Below are 19,368 nucleotides of genomic sequence, written 5' to 3' on the forward strand. Positions count from 1 at the left end.
TTTTTGGGACTGGGAGAAAGGGGAGAAGCTGGATTACTTCCACAACGGAAACCCTCGGTATACCAGGGTCACCGCCATGGAGTACCTGAATGGCCAGGACTGCTCGCTGCTGCTCACGGCCACAGGTGAGTGGGCTTTGTGGGGCCGGGTACCCACACCCAGCGTGGAGACCCCAGCACATATTCATACACGGCCTTTTTTGATCCTGATCGTTCTTCTGCCAAGGGGGCACTGCTCACAGGAACAGCCACCGTCACCGAGGACGTGGGAGGTTTTGGAGGGAACGGGCTTCGCCCACAAACAGGGGAAGCAGGGTGACCAGTGCTGGGGGTGTCCCGGGACCGTCTCCTGCTCTGGGCAGGACCTCCCTTGACCGGGAAAGGCGCTGTCTGCCTCCGGCCCCCTGGCCCCCGTGATGCCCTCGGAGTTGAGGTGGAGGGGTCTGAAATGGGTCACTTCACATCGCTCTGGAACAGGCTTCCCAGGACGCCACCCTGGGCCACAGGCGTCTGCTTTAGCGGTTTAAAGACAGGACTCCGCTGTCTCTGGGTAATGAGAGTCACTGTTGGTCTAACTGTGCTTCTTCAGGGGTGACAGACCAGGATGGGACAGGTGGGCAGGGAGAAGGGGCACACGAGAGGGGGCCAAGGTCGACATGCAGGCTTATTTCTCACCTTACCCCAGTCCTGACCTAGGTCTTTCCCTGTCCTGGGCCTGTCCCCATCCCGTCCCTGTCCTGGGCCTGTCCCGTCCTGTCCTGTCCTGTCCTTGGTCTTTATCTGTCCTGGGCCTATCCCCATCCCGTCCCTGTCCTGGGCCTGTCCCGTCCTGTCCTGTCCTGTCCTTGGCCTTTATCTGTCCTGGGCCTGTCCCCATCCTGTCCCTGTCCTGGGCCTGTCCCATCCTGTCCTGCCCTAGATCTGTCCCCGTCCTGTCCTGTCCTATCCTTGGTCTTTCTCTGTCCTGGGCCTATCTCCATCCTGTCCTGGGTCTGTCCCCGTCCTGTCCTGGGCCTGTCCCCATCCTGTCCCAGGCCTGTCCTGTCCTGGGTCTGTCCCCGTCCTATTCTGTCCTATCTCTGTCCTGGCCCTATCCCCGTTCTGTCCTGGGTCTGTCCCCATCCTGTCCTGGGTCTGTCCCCATCCTGTCCTGGGTCTGTTCCCATCCTATCCTGTCCCCGTCCTGTCCTGGGTCTGTTCCCATCCTATCCTGTCCCCGTCCTGTCCTGGGTCTGTCCCCGTCCTATTCTGTCCTATCCCTGTCCTGGGCCTATCCCCGTCCTGTCCTGGGTCTGTTCCCATCCTGTCCCGGGCCTGTCCTGTCCTGGGTCTGTCCCCGTCCTATCCTGTCCTATCCCTGTCCTGGGCCTGTCCCTGTCCTGTCCTGGGCCTACTCTTGTCTTGTCCCTCTCTGCTCTGAGCTTGGGCCTGCCCTGTCCTGTGCTATCCTGGGCATGTCCCCATTCTGGCCCGGCCTGTGTTGGGCCTGAGCTTCTGAGCCATCAACGTAGCTGAGCTGACTGCACTGGGAACCCCCTTCCCTTCAGAGGGTTCCTGGGCCCCACTGTGAATGATGTACCCACGGGGAAGGGTCCCGCTGGCGGCCTCTCCCCAGGCAGTGCCACCTCAGGACCAGACAAAGTTGAGCCACCATCCAGAGCCGTTCCCTCGGCCGCAGGCATCAGGGTGAAGGGGTGGACAAGGGCGGGGCGGTGGTGCGGAAGCTGCAGGACGGGGCGTACTGAGCACCTCTCAGCACCGCGGAGGAGGAGGAGGGAGTGATCCCCAGCACGGCGGGCGCCGGGGAGGGTCCCCAGGAGTAGGGGGTTCCAGCAGAGAAGCAGCACGAGGGCTTGGGTTCCAGAGCAGGGTAAGTTCACTGTCAAGGAGACCGGGGCCGGGACGAGCCGACGGGTGGGTGCGGGCGGGGACGGGTCAGCGGGCATCCCGTGCGGTCATCCTCCAGGCGGGAGCCACCTCTGAGGCGACGCGTGAGGGGCCGGTGAGTCCGGAGAGCGCGGCCCGCGTGGGGCGTAGGGACACGGGTGGAGCCTCACGCTTACACCACTCAGGCTCACAGAACCCTGTGCTGAGTGTCCAGGGCAGGGAGGGGCGGCCAGCCCGCCTCCTGACGCAGGGAGCCCATGGGGTCACAAGCTGGGGGCTCGGCCGGAGGTCTGACTTCGTGGTGCGGTGAGTCACTGCGAGGAAGGGAGCCACCTGGGGCCAGAGTCGAAAGTAGTGGCAGGTCCCCCTGCGCCCAGACGGGAGTCTGAGAATGGCGACGCGCGATAGGCCAGCTTCTCCTGCGTCAGGCCACCTCGAGGGGACCGCGTGGTCTCCTGCCACCCGGGGGGGGCTCCCTCCCGCGTGCCGGAAGCCAGGCCTGCGTTTTCACCTCCCCCCCTTCTCTCCCCAAGATGACGGCGCCATCAGAGTCTGGAAGAACTTTGCGGATTTGGAGAAGAACCCAGAGATGGTGACCGCTTGGCAGGGGCTCTCGGACATGCTGCCCACCACCAGAGGTGGGTGCTCCCGGGAGCGGCGTGGCCCCTCACTGCCCGCCCGCCCGCCCGCCTCCCCCTGGCGGTAGCTCCCCACCGGCCGCCTCAACTGTGAGCCGCCGCTCTCCCCCGGCTGCCCTGGAGCACTTGCAGGTCAGGAGACGCGGCCCCCCGAAGGGCTCCCTGGCTGTGGGCGCACCTGCCTGCACCCTCGTCCTGGGCTGGCAGCCGGCGCTGCGGGAAAGGCCTGGGGGCCGCGCCCCGTGCCCAGGCGAGCTCCCTTCGGGGGGTGAGCGCCGTGGCACGCGGGCACGTCTGTCCGGACGGCGGAGGCCGCGGACGCTCGCCCGGGTGGGGGGACACAGCTGCCGTCGCACACCGGTCCTTCGGGGGCTCACCGTGCTGCCGTGGCACGTGGACCGTCTGGCACGGCTGGGTTCCAGAGACGCCAAGCCGCAGGGGCCACGGTCTCTCTGCTCAGCTGACAGTGAAAGCAGCTTAGTCCCCTGCCCTGTGCTCCCGGTCCGGCCTGGCTGCGACTGTGCCCGCTCCCACGTGGCCCCGTCTGTGTCCGGTTGTCATGTGGCCGTTCTCTTCACGGCCGGTCATCTGTGTGGCTCCTCTCCCCTCTGTGAGAGCGCCCATCCTGGGGAGTTGCTTCCCAGGGAGGTGACGTCGTGAGGGAGGGGCCGCCCGGCGCCAGCTCCAGGGCGGACGTCTCCTTGTGGACTGCTTTAAAACGTCGCTGAGTTTTAATTATCTGAGGAATAAAACAGTCATCCGTATCACCCCCCACCCCCCACCACCGCCAAGGCCCAACACGGCCACTTGTGTGTCACCGGGCCTCTCGCTTCTGCCTCAGTGTTCCCGGATTAGAGCAAAAGCTTGTCTCCCACCCCCAGCCACCAGGGAGCTCCCGGGGCAGAGACCCCAGGGAGAGAAGGGAGAGAAGGAAAGAGGACGCCAAGAGCCACTCTTGCGCACCCGGGGCACCCCCAGCAGCGCCAGGCAGGGCCCTTCAGAGTTCTGGCTGTGGCCTGCAGGGGCCGTCCAGGCAGGGGCCCGAACCCCTCTCCCCGGCTCTCAAAGCTGTGTGCCCACCCCGTGTGGTTCTCCCGCTGGCCCTGCAAGCTGTCTGTTCAGGAGGAGGTGTGCCGGCCCGCCGTGTCCGTCCGCCCCAGAGCGGGTGGGCGAGGCCCGTCCTCTGAGCACGCGTGCACGTGGGGCACAGGAGGGGCCCTTGCCCACAGGCCCAGGAGACTTGGTGTGACCAGGTGCCTGGAGAGCTGCTGGCCGGGAAGTCCCTCACGCAGCTGTCCGCAGCTGGAATCCCGCGGCCAGGTCACCGTCTGGTTCCGCAGTCTGTGACTAAGGATGGAAAGTCTTGTGAGATACGCGCAGGGTCAGCACGCTGTCAGCTTCACGGCACCTCTGGCTCACGCGTGCACACACGCACACACGTGTGCACATGTTCTGGCGTAGAGTCGGGGACGGGCTCTCCCTTCCGTGCTCCCCACGGCCCCATCCCTGCCCTACCGACAGCACCTTCCCCACACCGGGAGCCCTCCTGGCCCGGCCACGGTGGACGTCACGGCGGCGTTTACAAGCACTCGGGCACTTGGAGGTTCCCATAGCACGTGCGGTCCGGCTTCACGGTGTGCCTCAGCTCCTTCCGATTCTCCACCTCGAGAGAGACTTTTTTGGGGGCCAAAAACCCTGGCAATTGTGTTTTCCCACTTGTCAGGTCACGTTTTGGTTGAGGTCAGCCCTTTTTCTCCGGACCGTGGCACGCTTGGCCTTGGCCACTCCCACCTGTCACCCTTCCTGCTTCTTTTTACTTGAGTGTTCTTCCAAACCTTTTGGATGGTTTGGCTCTGTTGACTGCTCTGGCTGGCCAACTAACCCTCACTCCAAACCCATCGTCCTCGCCTCCTGGAAGGTCTGGCCCGAAAGGCCCCAGTCTATCTTGACTGCCAAAGCAGAAAGGTGAGTGCCTTCACTCTTGCCTGTGACCCCCCTGGCTGGGGGCGGGCGCCTGGCCCCTGTGGTCCGTCCGCGTGGTGGCATTTGTTGTCTGGCCCCTGGCGCTCTTTGGGGCCAGCAGAGGGCTAGGGCTAGGGCTTATCCGTCCTGTCCACGCATCCTCTCCCGAACAAAAGAACACCAGCCAGCGAGCACTCAGAGGTCATGGGTCGAGTCAGGTAGCTGCATAAGGCTCTGGGACCAAATCTTAAGGAAAGCCATTGAGAGGATCTCCCTCGGATCTGAGGCCTCATGGTGTCACCTCCTGGGCCCCCTGACCCCGAAGGCAGGGACTCCGTCCTGTGGGCTTTATTTAAGGACGTTTCATGAGAGCAGAGAAGTCGTTCCAGATCAAGATTGGTTTTTCCACGTAAACTTTTGAAAAGTAATCATTTCCAGAATGTAATACAAGTTTGTTATAGCATCTATTTCCATCTGAAAAATCCACATATAAGTTTAATGGTTACCAAAACACCCACACGCAGCTGCCCTTGGATACACAACTGTAAAACTGGGTTAGCAAACATAAAATGTGTAACGCTCTAAACGAGTCATTTTTTTCTCTTAATTTGACCGTTTCGGAGCCTTGTGAGGAGACGGGGCCTCGGGAGTCCGGGCAGCGCAGATTCCAGACCTGTGATTTACAGAGTCAGGCGGAAAGGAGCCTGCCTCCCGGCTGTGCCCGGAAGCCCTTTGCAAGGTCTGGTGCCGTCCTCCGCAGGAGGACAGACGAGGCCGTGGGTCTGGGGCCGTTGGGGGCTGAGGCGCTAAGAACAAGAAGTCCCTTCAGATCTAACGGACTTACAGTTCAGTGTTCTGTGAAGAGCTGTTTTGGTAACACGTTCCCTGCCTGTAAGATCCGGGAAGGAAAAACCGGAGCAGGAGACAGTCTTCTGCTCTTTGGGAAAGAGTACTCGAGCTTCTCAGGGAAATGGCAGGGTCGCTTTCTCTGAAAGCCTCAGGACCGCCTTCCACGGCTGGGGGCTGGGGGCAGACGAGGGGCCGGACGGCACCTGGTCTGGTCGCTTCCAGCTGCTTGGTTGTCAGTCGGGGTCGGGGTCAGTGCCGCGGGATGGAGCCTGGGACAGGACAGGGCCCGGGCTTGTCTGTACCTCGGCAGCCCCAGAGAGCCAAGAACACGCTGTCCAGCCTGGCGTGTGTGAACACTGACGCCAGCCCTGGGCCTTTGGTTCGCTCTTAACATTCATCCGCTGGGAGCAGCCAGGAAGCAAGCAGGGCGAGGACCACGAAAGCCAGGACGGTGCCAGCAGAGCAGCCTCGCACCGGCCGCTTCCAGAGCTGCTGGCCAGCCTGCGCTCGGCGTGTGCGGGAACGGGCGCTGATGGCGGCCCCTGTTCCTCCAGAAACCATAGGCGGATCTAGAATCTGGAAGGGCAGCCCCCTCGGTGCAGGAGGCAGACGTGAGGGGGCCGGTGACAGCCCCACTGTGCGTGAGGCTGTGCGGGCTGGAGGGCGCATCGGCCTGGAGGCCCCCCGCTCCCTTCTCAGACAGGGTGGCTTGCCAGCCTGACCAATGGGGAACATGTCCCCATCTTCTCCCACCCCTAAAGCAGCTCTCACGTGGTCTTGGCCCATTTTCCAGATCAGAAACGTAAGTTTAGGTGAAATCATTTGCTCCTGAGCAGCATTTCCTGAGCCCAGTTTTCTGCTGCCCGACCCGCATCTGTGAACCCGGCGATGTCTAAGAGGTGCTCGTGGGGCCACATGGGGGGCCTGACCCCAGAGGGGGGCTCCACACCTGTGTCCCGCGGGGAGAGTGGGACCCCCTTGCCACAGGGCTGTGCTTCTCACCTGTGCCCGGAGGACTGGCCCCTTGCCCTGGGGGCTCTGCACGCCTATCCTTTTGGGTGTTGTTTTCGTGCAAAACCCACCACAGAGGTCTCTCTGGCTGTGCGTGCTGACGCACCTGCTTTGTCCCGGCCTTGAGAGAAGCCTTGAGGGCCCCAGAGCCCTCGCGCAGCTGCTGGTCCTGGGCTGGGCTGGGCTCCCCCCTCAACCCACACGGGTGAGGCGTCCTGTCGCTCCACATGGTGGCCAGGTGCCCTCTCCCAGGTTGCTCCCACTTCTCTGGGACCAGACGCCTGGGATCCAGGTCCCCGCCTGGCCAGTGCTCAGGAAGCGTCCTTGGGGCAAGCTGGATGTGCAGCAAGAGGCTTGGCCGTTTTCCGCATCTCAGAGGCCAATTTCGATGACACTCTGCCCATTTAAAAGAGAGGAAATAACCGAGTTGTCAGATAAGCCTTTTTCTGTTTCCCTGATGTCCATCAGGGTCAGCCTGGCAGTGCAGAAAGAACCAGACCGTAATACAAGGTGGGCCTCACTGGGGGTCCTCACTCTGCCTGTTCCCTCGTTTGCTCTGTGAAAGTTACCAAACCAACCTGAGCTTAGGTCCTTCACCACAGCCAGGACGGTGGAAAGATGTGCCCCCTGCAGGCTGGCCGAGGTCCCCAGGCCCCACGGGGACGCCCCCTGCAGGCTGGCCGAGGTCCCCAGGCCCCACGGGGATGCCCCCTGCAGGCTGGCCGAGGTCCCCGGGCCCCACGGGGACGCCCCCTGCAGGCTGGCCGAGGTCCCCGGGCCCCACGGGGACGCCCCCTGCAGGCTGGCCGAGGTCCCCGGGCACCCGCGTACAAGGCACCCTGTGCAACTGTCCTGTCGTTACCCTCTCCGGCGCCTCTGGAGCAGGACTGCCTGGTGCCCGGTTTTCAGGTCAGGAAACCCGCGTTGAGGAGGGGCGGTGGCTTTCTCGGCAGTGGGAGCTCCGCATCCAGGGCTGTCCCTCTGTGAAATGCGTCTCAGGGTCACAGGTTCAGAGAATATGACTGTTACCACCTTCCAGGCACTTGTACATCCTACCCGAGGTCGGATTCGTCTGCACACGCAAGGATCTGCCTGCCGGACACGGTGCCCGGCGCTCGGGAAAACCCCGCCGTCGGCAGCACGCGCATGGGCTTCTAGTCCACTGGCTGCCCCACGTGCTCCCAGCTACTTTCAACCGGAACCTGCTTGGCCTTCACAGAGGCTAGAGTTTAACAGGAACCAGAGCTCACGAGATCCACATCCTCTCCTCGCGTTGAGAGCCGTCGGGTGGCCGAGCAGACGCCCCGCCCGGAGCCGCCGGCCAGACGGAATCGCGAGGCCCATGGTGTCGGCACCCAGGCGACTGTATCTGAGGGCGTCTTCGGAGAGGCAGCTGAGTCAGAGCAAGATCTTCAGACTCGTGGGGTCCACCAGGAAGAACGTGCCCGGGAAGCAAGCTGCCCGCTGCCCCCTCACTCGAGCCCGGGCCTGCGTCCAGAACGACACAGAGCAAGCCTGTTTCTCTCTCCCCGTGCAGGGAGCTGCGACTCTGGCCTCAAGTCCTTGGGTTCGCCCACCCCACCGCAGACCCTCTCCGCCTGTCCACGTGGCCCCAGATCGTGGTGCTGAGGCACAGGCACCATGTTCCAGATGCCATCTGGCCTACACACTCATTACACTGCTTCTCAGTGCCCGGCGGGGCTGGCACAGAGCGCCAGGTGGACGGCCAAGGACGTCTGCAAGCACAGGCAGTGTGCTCTCTGTCACAGCAGCGGCCACCCCGCAGGTCCACGGATCAGGGAGCCCGTGAGCCTCCGCGGCTGTGACACGGCCAGATGCGTGTTCCCTGTCAGGAGGGAAACCTAGTAATCAGACTCTCTAAGCTCTGTCATTGGTAGAAGCCGGGAGCTGGGCTTTCAGGTGGCCACAGAGGCGGCGGGACACAAACCCAGCTCGTGCTCTCCCCGCCCCTCCCCGAAGGCCACGGCCTACCGGCTAAAGGCCCAGGGCTTGTGGTCCGACCACTGCGCTTTTGGACGTGTGAATTTGCGTATTCTTTAAAAAGCCTTACAGAGTCTATACAAAGCAAGTTACTTTTCATTTTCCAAATTTTACCAAGAATGCTTCTTAAAGCTGGAGCCGTTGCAGAAAACCCAGGGCCTACGTCGACCTGGGGGCCTGAGTGTAGGTGTGCACGGGGCCAGTTCTGGGTGCCCTCAGGTGCGGACTCCCCAGGAGGGGCGGTCACACACACCTGTGCTGGCTGACGTCACCCCTACATCACCTCCCGCTCCGGCCATGCAACAAAGGGTTCTAGGGGCGTGTGGGCTCGTACACATGGCTCAGTGTTACCGCCCATCAAACCAGGGGAAGTCGTTGTCCTCAGAAATGTGCATGGCCTCCAAAATCCACTTCCTGAAGCCCTAATCCCCAACATGATGGGATGAGAAGGGGGCCTTTGGGAGTGATCGGGGCTTGATGAGGTCACGGTGGTTGGGCCGTGATGGGGCCAGTGGTCTTGTAAGAAGACACACCCCATCTTTCTTCTTGCCACATGAGGACATGCGAGAATGTTGCTGTCTGCCAACCAGACCCGACCCTGCCCGCGCCCTGACCTCAGACGTCCAGCCTCCAGGACTTGGAGAAATCAGCGTCTTGTTCAAGCCGCCTGGTCCGTGGATTTTGTCCTGGAATGGCCCAGGCGCGGCCAGGAGTGCAGATGATCCTTCTGCCGTGAGAAGAAAATGTGCCTGTCAGTGCGGTGTGACGCCCAGTGGGTCTCGTCCAGAGAATAGTCCCCCCCAGGGTGGTCCCTCCCCAGGGCAGTGCCCTCCAGAAGTTGGTCCCTTCTGAGGGTTGAGGGTTCTCCCTTCCAAGGGTGATCCCTTCTGGGGGGTGGCCCCTTCCGAGGATGGTCCCCAGACCGACTGTCCTGTCGTTGGCACTGATAGCTCGTCACTGAGGCGCGACGCAGCTGTCCATCAGTGTGGCAGTGTCCTTCCCATGTGGGGACGGCGGCAGCCAGGGGCCCCCATGCCAGCGAGCTCAGAATCACAGGAAGGGAGTGGGCGTCAAATTGGCCTGGCTCAGAAGAGCCGCCGCTGGGAGAACCCGTCACGTGGCCTCCCCCGGGCCGGCCCTCCTGCCCCATCTCCGTGTCTCCCACTGAAAGGCTGCGTCCACGTCGTGTGATTGCTGGGTCTGCCAGCTCGTCGGTCCCAGGGACGTGCAGAGGCTTGCTGCGTGAAGGCATGTTGTTGTCTATTGGACAAAGACAGGCAGACCTTCCCTCCTGTGACCCATTTGTGCCCGTCCAACCTCTCCACTCTCTCACACCACACCTGACTGTCCAGCCGCATTTAGACTTGGGTCTTCAGGGCCGTGAACCAGCTTCCTTTTGAGTTCTGTTTCATCCATCTCCCTCCGTGCAAAGTTATCTGCTGCCCGGCCGTCCCTCCCTGTTGTGCACGGCCATCCGACCTTCATCACGTGAGGCTGGCGTCTCCACTGGATGAGGACATCCGGTCCCCATAATGTGAGGGACTCCAGAGAGAAGGCCCACAGGTGGACAGGGTCCGTTTCCCTCCCTACCCTGTGTTCCCGTGGCAGGAACGGTTCCTGGGACACTGGTGAGGCAGGCCACGTCGGTCGGCCACCATTGGCCCTCCCAGGGCCGCCTGGAGTCCCAGTGGGTGCTGGCCCACAGCCCCTCTCGGGACCTCTGAACTGGTTCCTGAATGGTTACAGCCGAGTTTGAGTAATGATGCATGTGGACCACCCCCGGCAGGAGGGCCCAGGGGCCCTGCCTCCGCCTACAGACAGGTGACCGTCTGGTCAAGGAGAGCAAAAGCTGGAGCCTGGTAGGGGCGTCCCGCTTGCCTTTTCTTTTTTTCTTCTTTTTCTTCCCTTTTCTACAATTATTATTTAGATGAAATTCACGTAACATAAAATTAACCATTTTGAAGTGTTCAATTCTATGGCATTTAGGCAGTCATGATGTGCAACCACCATCCATCTAGTTCCAGAACATTCTCACCCCCCCAGAAGGAAACTCCGTGCCCACAAATTCCATCTCTCCCTGCAGATTCTTTCACAAGCCCATGGCACTTACAAGATTTCCACAGCTAAGCCACATTGTCTGTGGTTATAAGTCTGTCCGAGGTCTGGGCACGGCTCCCCCTTCCAGCACTTCTGGGGGGGGGGGTACCTGGTGGGGAGCCCTGTGCGCACACAGCAGGGTTGGGGTTTGGAAGGGTCATCGGGGCCTGGCGGGAGGTCCGCCACCCTAAACAGACGCAGCGGAAAGGGAGGAGGAGTTAGGTCGTCCAGCCTGAGAGCGGGGAGAACAGGGATTCCAGGGGAGGAAGGGGCCACAGTGCCACGGAAACGCGTTTGACAAATGTGACGTCAGACTCCCGTGTGAGCAAAAGAACACAAAGTTACCTCGTAAGTGACAGCACAAGACACTGGCGTCACGATATGTGTCATCACAGCACACGCGGTCCAGTGAGGAGGAATACCGCCAACACCAGCGACCGCGGGACGTGGGGCAACCTCGGTGTCCACGGACGCTGCAGATGTGGCCTTGGCTGGGGGCAGTGAACCCCAGGATGGGAGCCGCACCCCTGCCTGGGTGCCACCCTCCCGAGCGCACACAGGGGTGCGGAAGACGTCGCCGCTCGAGCCGTGGTCTCCAGAATCCGGGAAGAGCGAAACGAACGGTTAAATGAGTTAACGAGACCCCTACATACAGGGTGGGATAAGTCCTCTACAGACAACATTACAGGAAAGCGAGGTCGCTGGGAAACATACCCCTTGTGAAGTTGGTGGCGTTGATGGAAGCTGTCCTAGTTTGTGGGCAGGTGCACCTGGGTGGGGGTCGCACGGAGCCCGGCTCGGGGAGATGCCCTCGACCTGGGACGGTTCAGCATCAGAGTGGGCGAGTGAGGCTCGCGCTGTGTCTAAAATCTTACTTACTTATGCTTCTTTTTATTCTCTCTCATCTGTACTTCTTTTCAAAAGGGCGAAAACGGCCGAGCCCCTCAACCACTAGATCTGGGGGGTGGGTCAGGGATTTCTGTCATGTTCTCTTCTGTATGTTTAAAATGTATCCTTGTTTTAACTGGGGTCCCCCCGAGACGTTTAGGTGCCAACTTTAGGAACACTGCAGTCCCAGCGTGGGCCTCACACGCGGCCCGGTCTCCTCGACCCCGAGAAGCTGCGTCCGTGACCTTTGACGGGGTAGAGAGGCGCCTCCGCGCCCGCTCTGAAGCTTTGGGACAGCTTAGACAAACGGTCCTCGGACTGTGCTGTCCCTCAGGCAGATGCCTGGGCCCAGCGGGGATCTGGAGAGGGCTCCAAACTGCTGCCCGACCCAGACTCGGGGCCTGGAGTTCTCGTGGGGTCGGGGACCCGGCCGTGGCTGTCCTTGGTGCCAGGTGGCCGCCTGGGACAGGCTCCCGCGGTGACACCGGAACATTCTGTCTCTCCAGGAGCCGGGATGGTGGTAGACTGGGAGCAGGAGACTGGCCTCCTCATGAGCTCGGGGGACGTGCGGATCGTCCGAATCTGGGACACGGACCGCGAGATGAAAGTACAGGTAACCCCAGCCCCCCGCCCCGCCCCCCAGCCCTGCCCCGCCCCCCCCAGACAGGCCCTCCTCACAGAGAGGCAGGAACAGGGGTCCCAGCGGGGAGGGAGTGCGGCCCGCCTCCAAGCCTTCAGAGGCTAATTGCCTCTTGATGCACGTCCACTGTGACACCCCGACCCTGCCTGGCAGCATGATTAAGCCTCTGCTGGTCCTAATTACTTCCAAATATTATTTTATCCATGCAAATTAGGGAATATCAGAAAGCAGCAGGGGGAAAGCATTTTAAATTGGAACGATGAATTATTCCACTGTGTGCTTCTTAAGGCATCTTTTATTTCCCGTTTTAATCAACAGAGCGAGTAGTGAATTGGTTTTGACCGAGACATCCTGGCGGAGAGGCCAGGGGGCAAAGGGCCGCAAACAGCTCGGGGCCACTGATACTTTGGGCAGTGGTGCTGGCTGTGGCTTGAGGCCCAGAGCTTTGTCCTCCCGGCCTCCCCGGCCCGGCCCTGGGCCTCCCGCCAAGCCCTCAGAGGGGGGGCTAGGGACAGAGAGCCGCCGTGAGGCCCTGCCACGTCATTGGTCCCTGCCAGGGGGCCACCCGGTAGAGATGACCTCTGTCCGGTGCCCGGGGCCTGCGATGGCACAGTTGGCTTTTGTCACACTTACTTCCCGGGGTCCCTGCGGCCGTCCTGTTGCAGCGTGGACCCCCTCACCGCCCCCCCCCCCCCATGCTCACAACCCTTACTCAGGAGTCTGCGCCCCCAGAACACGCCTTCAGCTCAGCCACCTGGGTGTGTCCCATCCGGTGTCTTGTTGCCTTGTAAGCGGATCAGATTCCAGTCCCGTACGTGTCGGATTTCCTTCCCGTGTGCCCACTGGCAGCAGACCTCCCACAACGGGAGAGTGCTTTCCCTCTCGTGCGGCCTTTTGTCTCCCGCTCTTTCCTGCCGAGCATTCGTCACCCCCGGCCTTTTCTAGCATTCACAGCTGCCGGGAGGAGAGGCGAGGAGGCAGAGCTCCCCGGGCCCTTTCCCGAACTAATTCGGAGGATCCCTTTCCACCAAAACGTGCTTCCGCTCTAGGGAAGAGGGAGACGCTCGAAAGCTTGGCCCCGAGAGCCGTTCCCGGAGATGGGTGCGGCTGGGGACCGGCTCTCGGGTGGGTGTGGGCCTGACTCAGCCCGGGTCCCCCACCAGTCCCTCGGGCTCCGCTGGAGGAGGAGGCGGGGGTCCCTGGCTCCGGGAGGACATGGCGCGCCGGGCGGCCGCGGGCGGGCTCACCGCAGTCCCTGTGCTTGGCTCCAGGACATCCCCACGGGCGCTGACAGCTGCGTGACAAGCCTGTCCTGCGACTCCCACCGCTCCCTCATCGTGGCTGGCCTCGGCGACGGCTCCATCCGCGTTTACGACCGGCGGATGGCGCTCAGTGAATGGTAATCTGGCCCCCGCCCCCCGCCCCCCCTCACCAGCACCCCCAGACGCTGTGGGCACACTGCCGCCGCCTTTCTGGGCCCGGAACGAGCCCCCCCCCCCCACTCCAAGCCCACAGGGCCACATTCCGATGGCACACGGAGTAGGAAATCAGCGGGGAGGGGGCCTGGCAAGGCCCTGTCCTCCGTGAGCTCGGTTTCCCTCCTGCGTGAGGTGCGTGGCCAGGGAGACTGTCAGGGAGCGTCCACAAGGGCACCGTGCAGCACTGAGCCACCTGCGTGGTCGTGACTGCCCCAGGGACCGCCACTCAGTCCCAGGCCGAGGGCCAGGTCGGGCCGGGCTGGTGGGCAGGAGCTGAGGTACAGGTGGCAGTCACTCGCCCGAGCCCCACGGCTGGCAAACGGCAGCACAGTCTCCTGGGGGCCCCGGCACGATGTGCTTATTCACACCCACCTTGCCCCCAAAACCTGGGCCGGCCTCCAGGGGTGACGGAGTGGCGGCAGGTGGGCAGGTGCGTGGCCACGGGCCAGGGGAGCCCCGTGAGACCAGCCACCAGGCGGGCCGTTTGCCGCAGAGGCGGGTACTGGGGCGAGCCGGGCCACGTCAGGTGGGGCCTCCCAGCACAGACCCGAGGCTCAGCAGCACCTCTGCAGAGGGTCCCCCGGAGAACAGGCACCACTGCAGGAAGCAGCCATCGTGGGGGGGGCGGGGGCGGCCAAAGTGACCACCCCGAACCCACTAACTCTGCGCTTTCGAAGGGGGCATGTGAGTCACACCTCCGTCAGGCCGTCGTGTTAAACAGCTACCGGGCAGGCACTAAACTGGCAAATTGGCCTCAAAAGAGCCGAGGGTCGTGGAGTGGCCCTGCCGCTGAGGCCGGTGACCCGGGGCCGTCCGTGCACCACACCTGCGACCTGGGGCTCGCTGTGAGCCCTGTGCGTCCTGCCCACCAGGGCTGTGTTTTGATAGCTTCTCAGTTGGGGTCCTCATTCCCGACCCCCAGAGTCTCGGGGTGGCCAGTGCTCAACGTGGTGCCCTGTCCGGGGAGCTCCGGGGCAGCCGTGCCATGGTCCCGTTGGGGGGGGGGCCCGACCGCGTCCCCCCCCAACCGCGTCCCAACATCACGGTGAATGGCGGGTGGGGCGACTGACCCCGGCGCACGGCAGATCCTGACAGCCGTGAATAAACCCGCGGTTTCTCTCTGCTCAAAATGAAGTCGCGCCCTTGGCTTCTCAGCTCCCGCTCCTGTCCTGCAGTGGGCAGTGAACGGGCACCGCTGCCCCCTCCCCACCCCTGCCGGCAGCCCCCTCCCCGGCCTAGGCGGCCCCCCGGGCTCTGACCCCATCATCCTCCCTCCAGCCGCGTCATGACGTACCGGGAGCACACGGCCTGGGTGGTGAAGGCCTACCTCCAGAAGCACCCCGAGGGCCACATCATGAGCGTGAGGTAATGAGCAGGGAATATTTATGAGACATTCTGCTGTGAAAACATTATTTTCTCCTCCTTTTAAAATATGTCCGTGGTATTTAAACAGCCGGGAAAGGATGGCATGGCAGGGCAGTAATTAACCTCCACTCTGGGACTGGCCAGAAAGGTCAGGGGCAGCGGGAGGGCAGGGACACACGGGTCCCTCCCACTGGCAGCGGGAGGCTTGCTCGGTGGAGGCTTGCGGGGTGTGCGAGGGAGAGGGGCGGGCACCTGCCAGCCCTTGGCTGTGGGATATCCGCGTCGAGCCATCGGCTACCCATAAATCCGTTTCTGCTGCCCGCTAAGTCCTGTACTGAGAGCAGCGAATATTTATTTGCCTGTTAAGGGACAACAAAATGTAATTTACTGCTACAAAGACACCATTTCTTCAAAGAGATGCTGTTTCCCTTGTTTGTAATATAAAAACAGAACATAGCTCTTAGAACGACGCCCACCAGAGACCAAGGGCAGGAAAGGTGGCCTCCAGGGGTGACGTGCGGCCTCCCGGCCTCCCCCCCTCCCGTCCTATAACCGCATCCCTGGCTGCACAGAATCTAATCTCCGGGACTAGAAATGAAACCAATAACTCACATCCTCCCCCGTGTCTTCACATACTGCTACTTCCTGCCTTAGAGGCAGGGCCCTTTGTGGCCGCGGAGAGGAGTCGGGGGCGGCGGGGGGGGGGGAGCTTGGCGCCAGTCCTGGTCGTGAAGGCCAGTGGGGTGGGGTGGGCGTGCGCCTGCCTCGGGGGCTGGCCCGCCCCGGCCTCACCGGCAGTGACCCTTTCCCAACAGTGTCAATGGAGACGTGCGCTTCTTCGATCCTCGGATGCCGGAGTCTGTGAACGTCCTTCAGATCGTGAAGGGGCTCACGGCCCTCGACATCCACCCCCAGGCAAACCTTATCGCCTGGTAGGTGCCAAGCTAAGAGAAAATGAGGGCCCTTTCCTGCCCAGACCATCTCAGAGAGCCCAAAGTCAGCCTCGGGCCTCCGTGTAAACAGCAGGCGCTATGCCCCCTCTTGCCTGGGAAGGAGAGCACGCCGGAGCCACATAAGTGTGGGGCCCTTCGTGCCTGGGTGATGGCGGGCAGGTCAGCCCCGTGTCTGGGACAGGGCCGATGTAGGAAGAGAGAGGGCCACCTCCCCTGTGGCCGCGTCCGCCTCCCCACCTGCACCGAGCCCCGCCTCTGCCTCGCCTCTGGGCCACCACCCCAGCTGGAAGGCTAACGGCTAACGGCAGACCTTCTTGTGTGCAGCGGCTCCATGAACCAGTTCACGGCCATCTACAGCGGGAACGGGGAGCTCATCAACAACATCAAATACTACGACGGGTTTATGGGCCAGCGCGTCGGGGCCATCAGCTGCCTGGCCTTCCACCCGCACTGGGTCTGTATCTGCACACAGGGCCGGGGGCGCCGTGAGAGGGGTCAGGGGGACGCAGGGACACAGGGCAATACGGAGGGTCCTGCAGGAATAGCAGGGGGGCATGGGGACTGGAGGCTACACGGGAGGGACGGGGGAACTCGGGACAGGCAGGTGGGGCTACAGCCTGGCCCCGCCCCACAATCAGCCCGCAGGGCGCCCCAGGCCTCCCCCTCCCCGTGTCTGAGAATGGCACGAAACCAGATCTTCTTGGGTCCTAGGGTCTCGGGGGGTCATGGCCCCCAAACCGCCTCCAGAGGCAGCACCGGGTTCCCCCATCAAGCAGGGAATCGTGGGCTACACGCACAGGAAACCGCCCTGTCCTTCCCATCACCTTCGGCCCCTGCGCTGACACCAGCCCTGGAGAAACCTTGCAGGGAGGGGGGGCCGGGGCACCCCGCCCAGCCTGTGCTCCTCAGGGAGGAGCAGCCCAGATCGTTCCCCTAGTCTGTGGTTTCTGCCAGCAGCCCTCATGAGGTGCGGGGCTCTGGTCCCCGGAACCGTCCCCGCGGGGAGCCGTGGGGAGCCCGAGAGTCCCTGCTTCAGGTTGCGGGGCCCGTGCTGAGAGCCGCGGTGGGGTGGGGGCGAAGAAGGCCCCTGGCGCCCGCCCGCTCACCTGCCCTGCTCTCCTCCACAGCCTCACCTGGCCGTGGGCAGCAACGACTACTACATCTCCGTGTACTCGGTGGAGAAGCGGGCCAGATAGCGGGCGCCCCTCCTGCCAGGCCTCCATGTACATAGCGGACCCGCCGCGCCACCCTCCACACTGGTCCTGACCTGCTGCCGAGGGCTCCGGGAGGCTCCTCGCTGTCTGTCTGTGCGTCTGTGGTCGCTGTCACGCCCAGGAGCCCAGGGAAGGGGGCTCTGGTAGAGTCCTGCCGTGTGACAGCCCGGGGACAGCCGCAAACGTCCCAGCACCCTTCCCGTCCTGTTTTGCTTCTGAGATTTTTAAAGGGGGAAACACACCCGTTCTACTTGGCGAGGGACCCGAGCACTGGCTCCACGAAAGCTCCGAGACAGAAGCCGTTCCCCAGGGCTCAGCCACCCTGGCGGACGGGGCAGCGCTGGGGCTCACGTAGGTCTCTGGGTTGCTTGCCTGGCCGCGAGCCAGCCTGGGCCGCATTCCCCTGGCTGCAAGCTAGCCGGCGCGTTTTCTGCACACGCGCTCCTGGGGGGTTTCCAAGCGGGCTGGGAGAGGCGGGAGATTCAAGAGACAGAGCCCACACGCACAGAAGGAGACGGCCCAAGCCTCCTGCCAACCGCCAGTCCTTGCCCACGGGGGCCCTTCGTGGCCAGACCGTAGGAGGGCCGGCGCCGCCCCTCCCCCACACAGCCCACCTTCCCTGCACAAGCCCCAATCACCACAGACCCGCTAGCAGGAGGGGCCTGTGGCTTTCGGCATGTGTGGCCAGTCCTCGGCGATTTGGCCACCACCCTTAGGCCACAGGGCCTGCCTCTCTCAAGTGCTGCTGTTCCCCAGGCAGGTGCAGTGACAGCCACTCAGGCCTGTGGCCTCCCCATACGGGTGTACATGCATGTGCAGGGCCCGTGGTCTCCACACTGGAACCAACACAGAGTATGCACTTGTGTGGCCCCGCGGCCTCCTCGCCTGGTGCAGCACATGCCTGCACGTGGGCGGAGGCAGCTGGGGCCCCGGTGCCTGTGGGTGAACGGTGGACCGCCTTTGCCGCCACTTGCTGGTGCGAGCGAAGTTCATGTCTTGCAGTGAGTAAAGCAGAAAAGTTGCTTGGTGATTGCGTTAGCACGTGGCAGGGCATCTGCGCATGTCCGCACACAGGTGTGCGCGTGTGTCCGCCCGTATCCGGGCACCACCTCGGAGCCACGGGGACGGTTTAGCCCCAAGAAGGACAACAGGGAACGTGCTAAGCGATTACAAACAGCGCTTGTAAAACAAAACCACAATGATGATATTCTGAAAAGCATTTTTTCCATTTTTCCTTGGGAATCAAGATTATTCAGATAGAGCAGTGAGCTGGCTTAACTAATTCTGCCAATAAGAGGCCATAACGGGAATGTGCGTCCCAGCGGTGACGGAAGTTTAGGTGCCCTACCCAGGGGCGCCTTCCGGGGACGGCGCTGCCCGGGCTCTGCGGCCGCGGGATGCCGGTGTGCCCCGGGAGCCGGCTCCGGGACAGGGTCCGCGCCCGGCAGCTGACCCCCGGGTGGATGTGGTGCAGGGGACTGCACGCCGCCGGGCGGGGCCTCCTGTGCCCCCTCTCAGAACCGCCGCGCCGCGGCCCGCTGGGCCATCCCGGGTCTGAAGCGAAAATCCAATCATGGAGTTAACCGGGGCTCCACGGAGCACGCCCTGAAAGTTCGTTTATCTCTATTTATTTTACCAAATGAGAATTGCGGAGTGAAAGAGCAAACGACAACTGTTCATGACAATAAACAAGTGCAGAGGTGACCGCTGCGGCCGTGTGGCTTGGAGGGGGGGGGGGGGGGGGGGGCGGGGCTGGGGCCGGCCGTCTGGGGTCTGGGGGGGGGGGCCTGCGGGGGCGGGGCGGGCTGTCTCGGGAGGGGCGGGGCCTGGGGCGGGGGTGGGGTCTGCGCGGTGGGGCGGGGCCTCTCCCCCTAGGTTCGGCCCCACCGGTGCCTCAGCTCCTCTCAGAGCGGCCCCGCGAGTGGGCTCCCGCCTGCGCGCGGGAAGAGCCACTCTGCTCGGAGGGGGACGAGCCCAGGCCCACAGGGGCCCCCGCTGCCCCTTCCTGTCGCCGTGGTTAAACGACACAACTCGCCGCCCTGCGGCCGGAGGCGGACACAGTTTGTCCTTCCCCGGGCCTGGGCCTGCGCCTCCCGCGATGGCACGGCCCACCACGTGGGGGCCTGGATCCTGGGGGCGGGTGTCCCTGAAGAAGCGAGTCAGCAGGGCCACAGAGCGAGCGGGAGCAAGTGGTTCCCGACACTCAATCTACCTCACACCTCACGGGTCTGGCCTCCTGGACACCAGTTGGGGACAGGCTCTTGTCACCCCCTGGGGACAGCAAGTGGGGGCCCAAGAATTAAGTAACTCACCAAAGCCACGTCCATTGGGTGGGGGCAGGAACTGAGGAAGGACCCAACTCAGGCATCCTGACCCCAAGGCCTCT

General features: G+C 63.1%; 1 protein-coding gene across 5 annotated transcripts in view; it reads left to right on the top strand.

Annotated features, from left to right (window-relative positions):
* Nucleotides 1-18,686, top strand: part of RPTOR (regulatory associated protein of MTOR complex 1) — a 335,785-nt gene extending 317,099 nt beyond the window's left edge. For all 5 annotated transcript variants that reach the window (XM_047834016.1, XM_047834017.1, XM_047834018.1 and 2 more), the window contains 8 exons: nt 1-125; nt 2,420-2,524; nt 11,839-11,945; nt 13,244-13,371; nt 14,729-14,815; nt 15,631-15,747; nt 16,093-16,222; nt 16,896-18,686. In XM_047834016.1, the coding sequence (XP_047689972.1) occupies nt 1-125; nt 2,420-2,524; nt 11,839-11,945; nt 13,244-13,371; nt 14,729-14,815; nt 15,631-15,747; nt 16,093-16,222; nt 16,896-16,964 (868 nt within the window). In that variant the 3' untranslated portion in view covers nt 16,965-18,686. The remainder of the gene's footprint in view (nt 126-2,419; nt 2,525-11,838; nt 11,946-13,243; nt 13,372-14,728; nt 14,816-15,630; nt 15,748-16,092; nt 16,223-16,895) is intronic.
* The last annotated feature ends 682 nt before the right edge of the window (nt 18,687-19,368 follow it).

Source organism: Prionailurus viverrinus, chromosome E1 (assembly GCF_022837055.1).
Source record: "Prionailurus viverrinus isolate Anna chromosome E1, UM_Priviv_1.0, whole genome shotgun sequence".
NCBI classification, from domain to species: domain Eukaryota; kingdom Metazoa; phylum Chordata; class Mammalia; order Carnivora; family Felidae; genus Prionailurus; species Prionailurus viverrinus.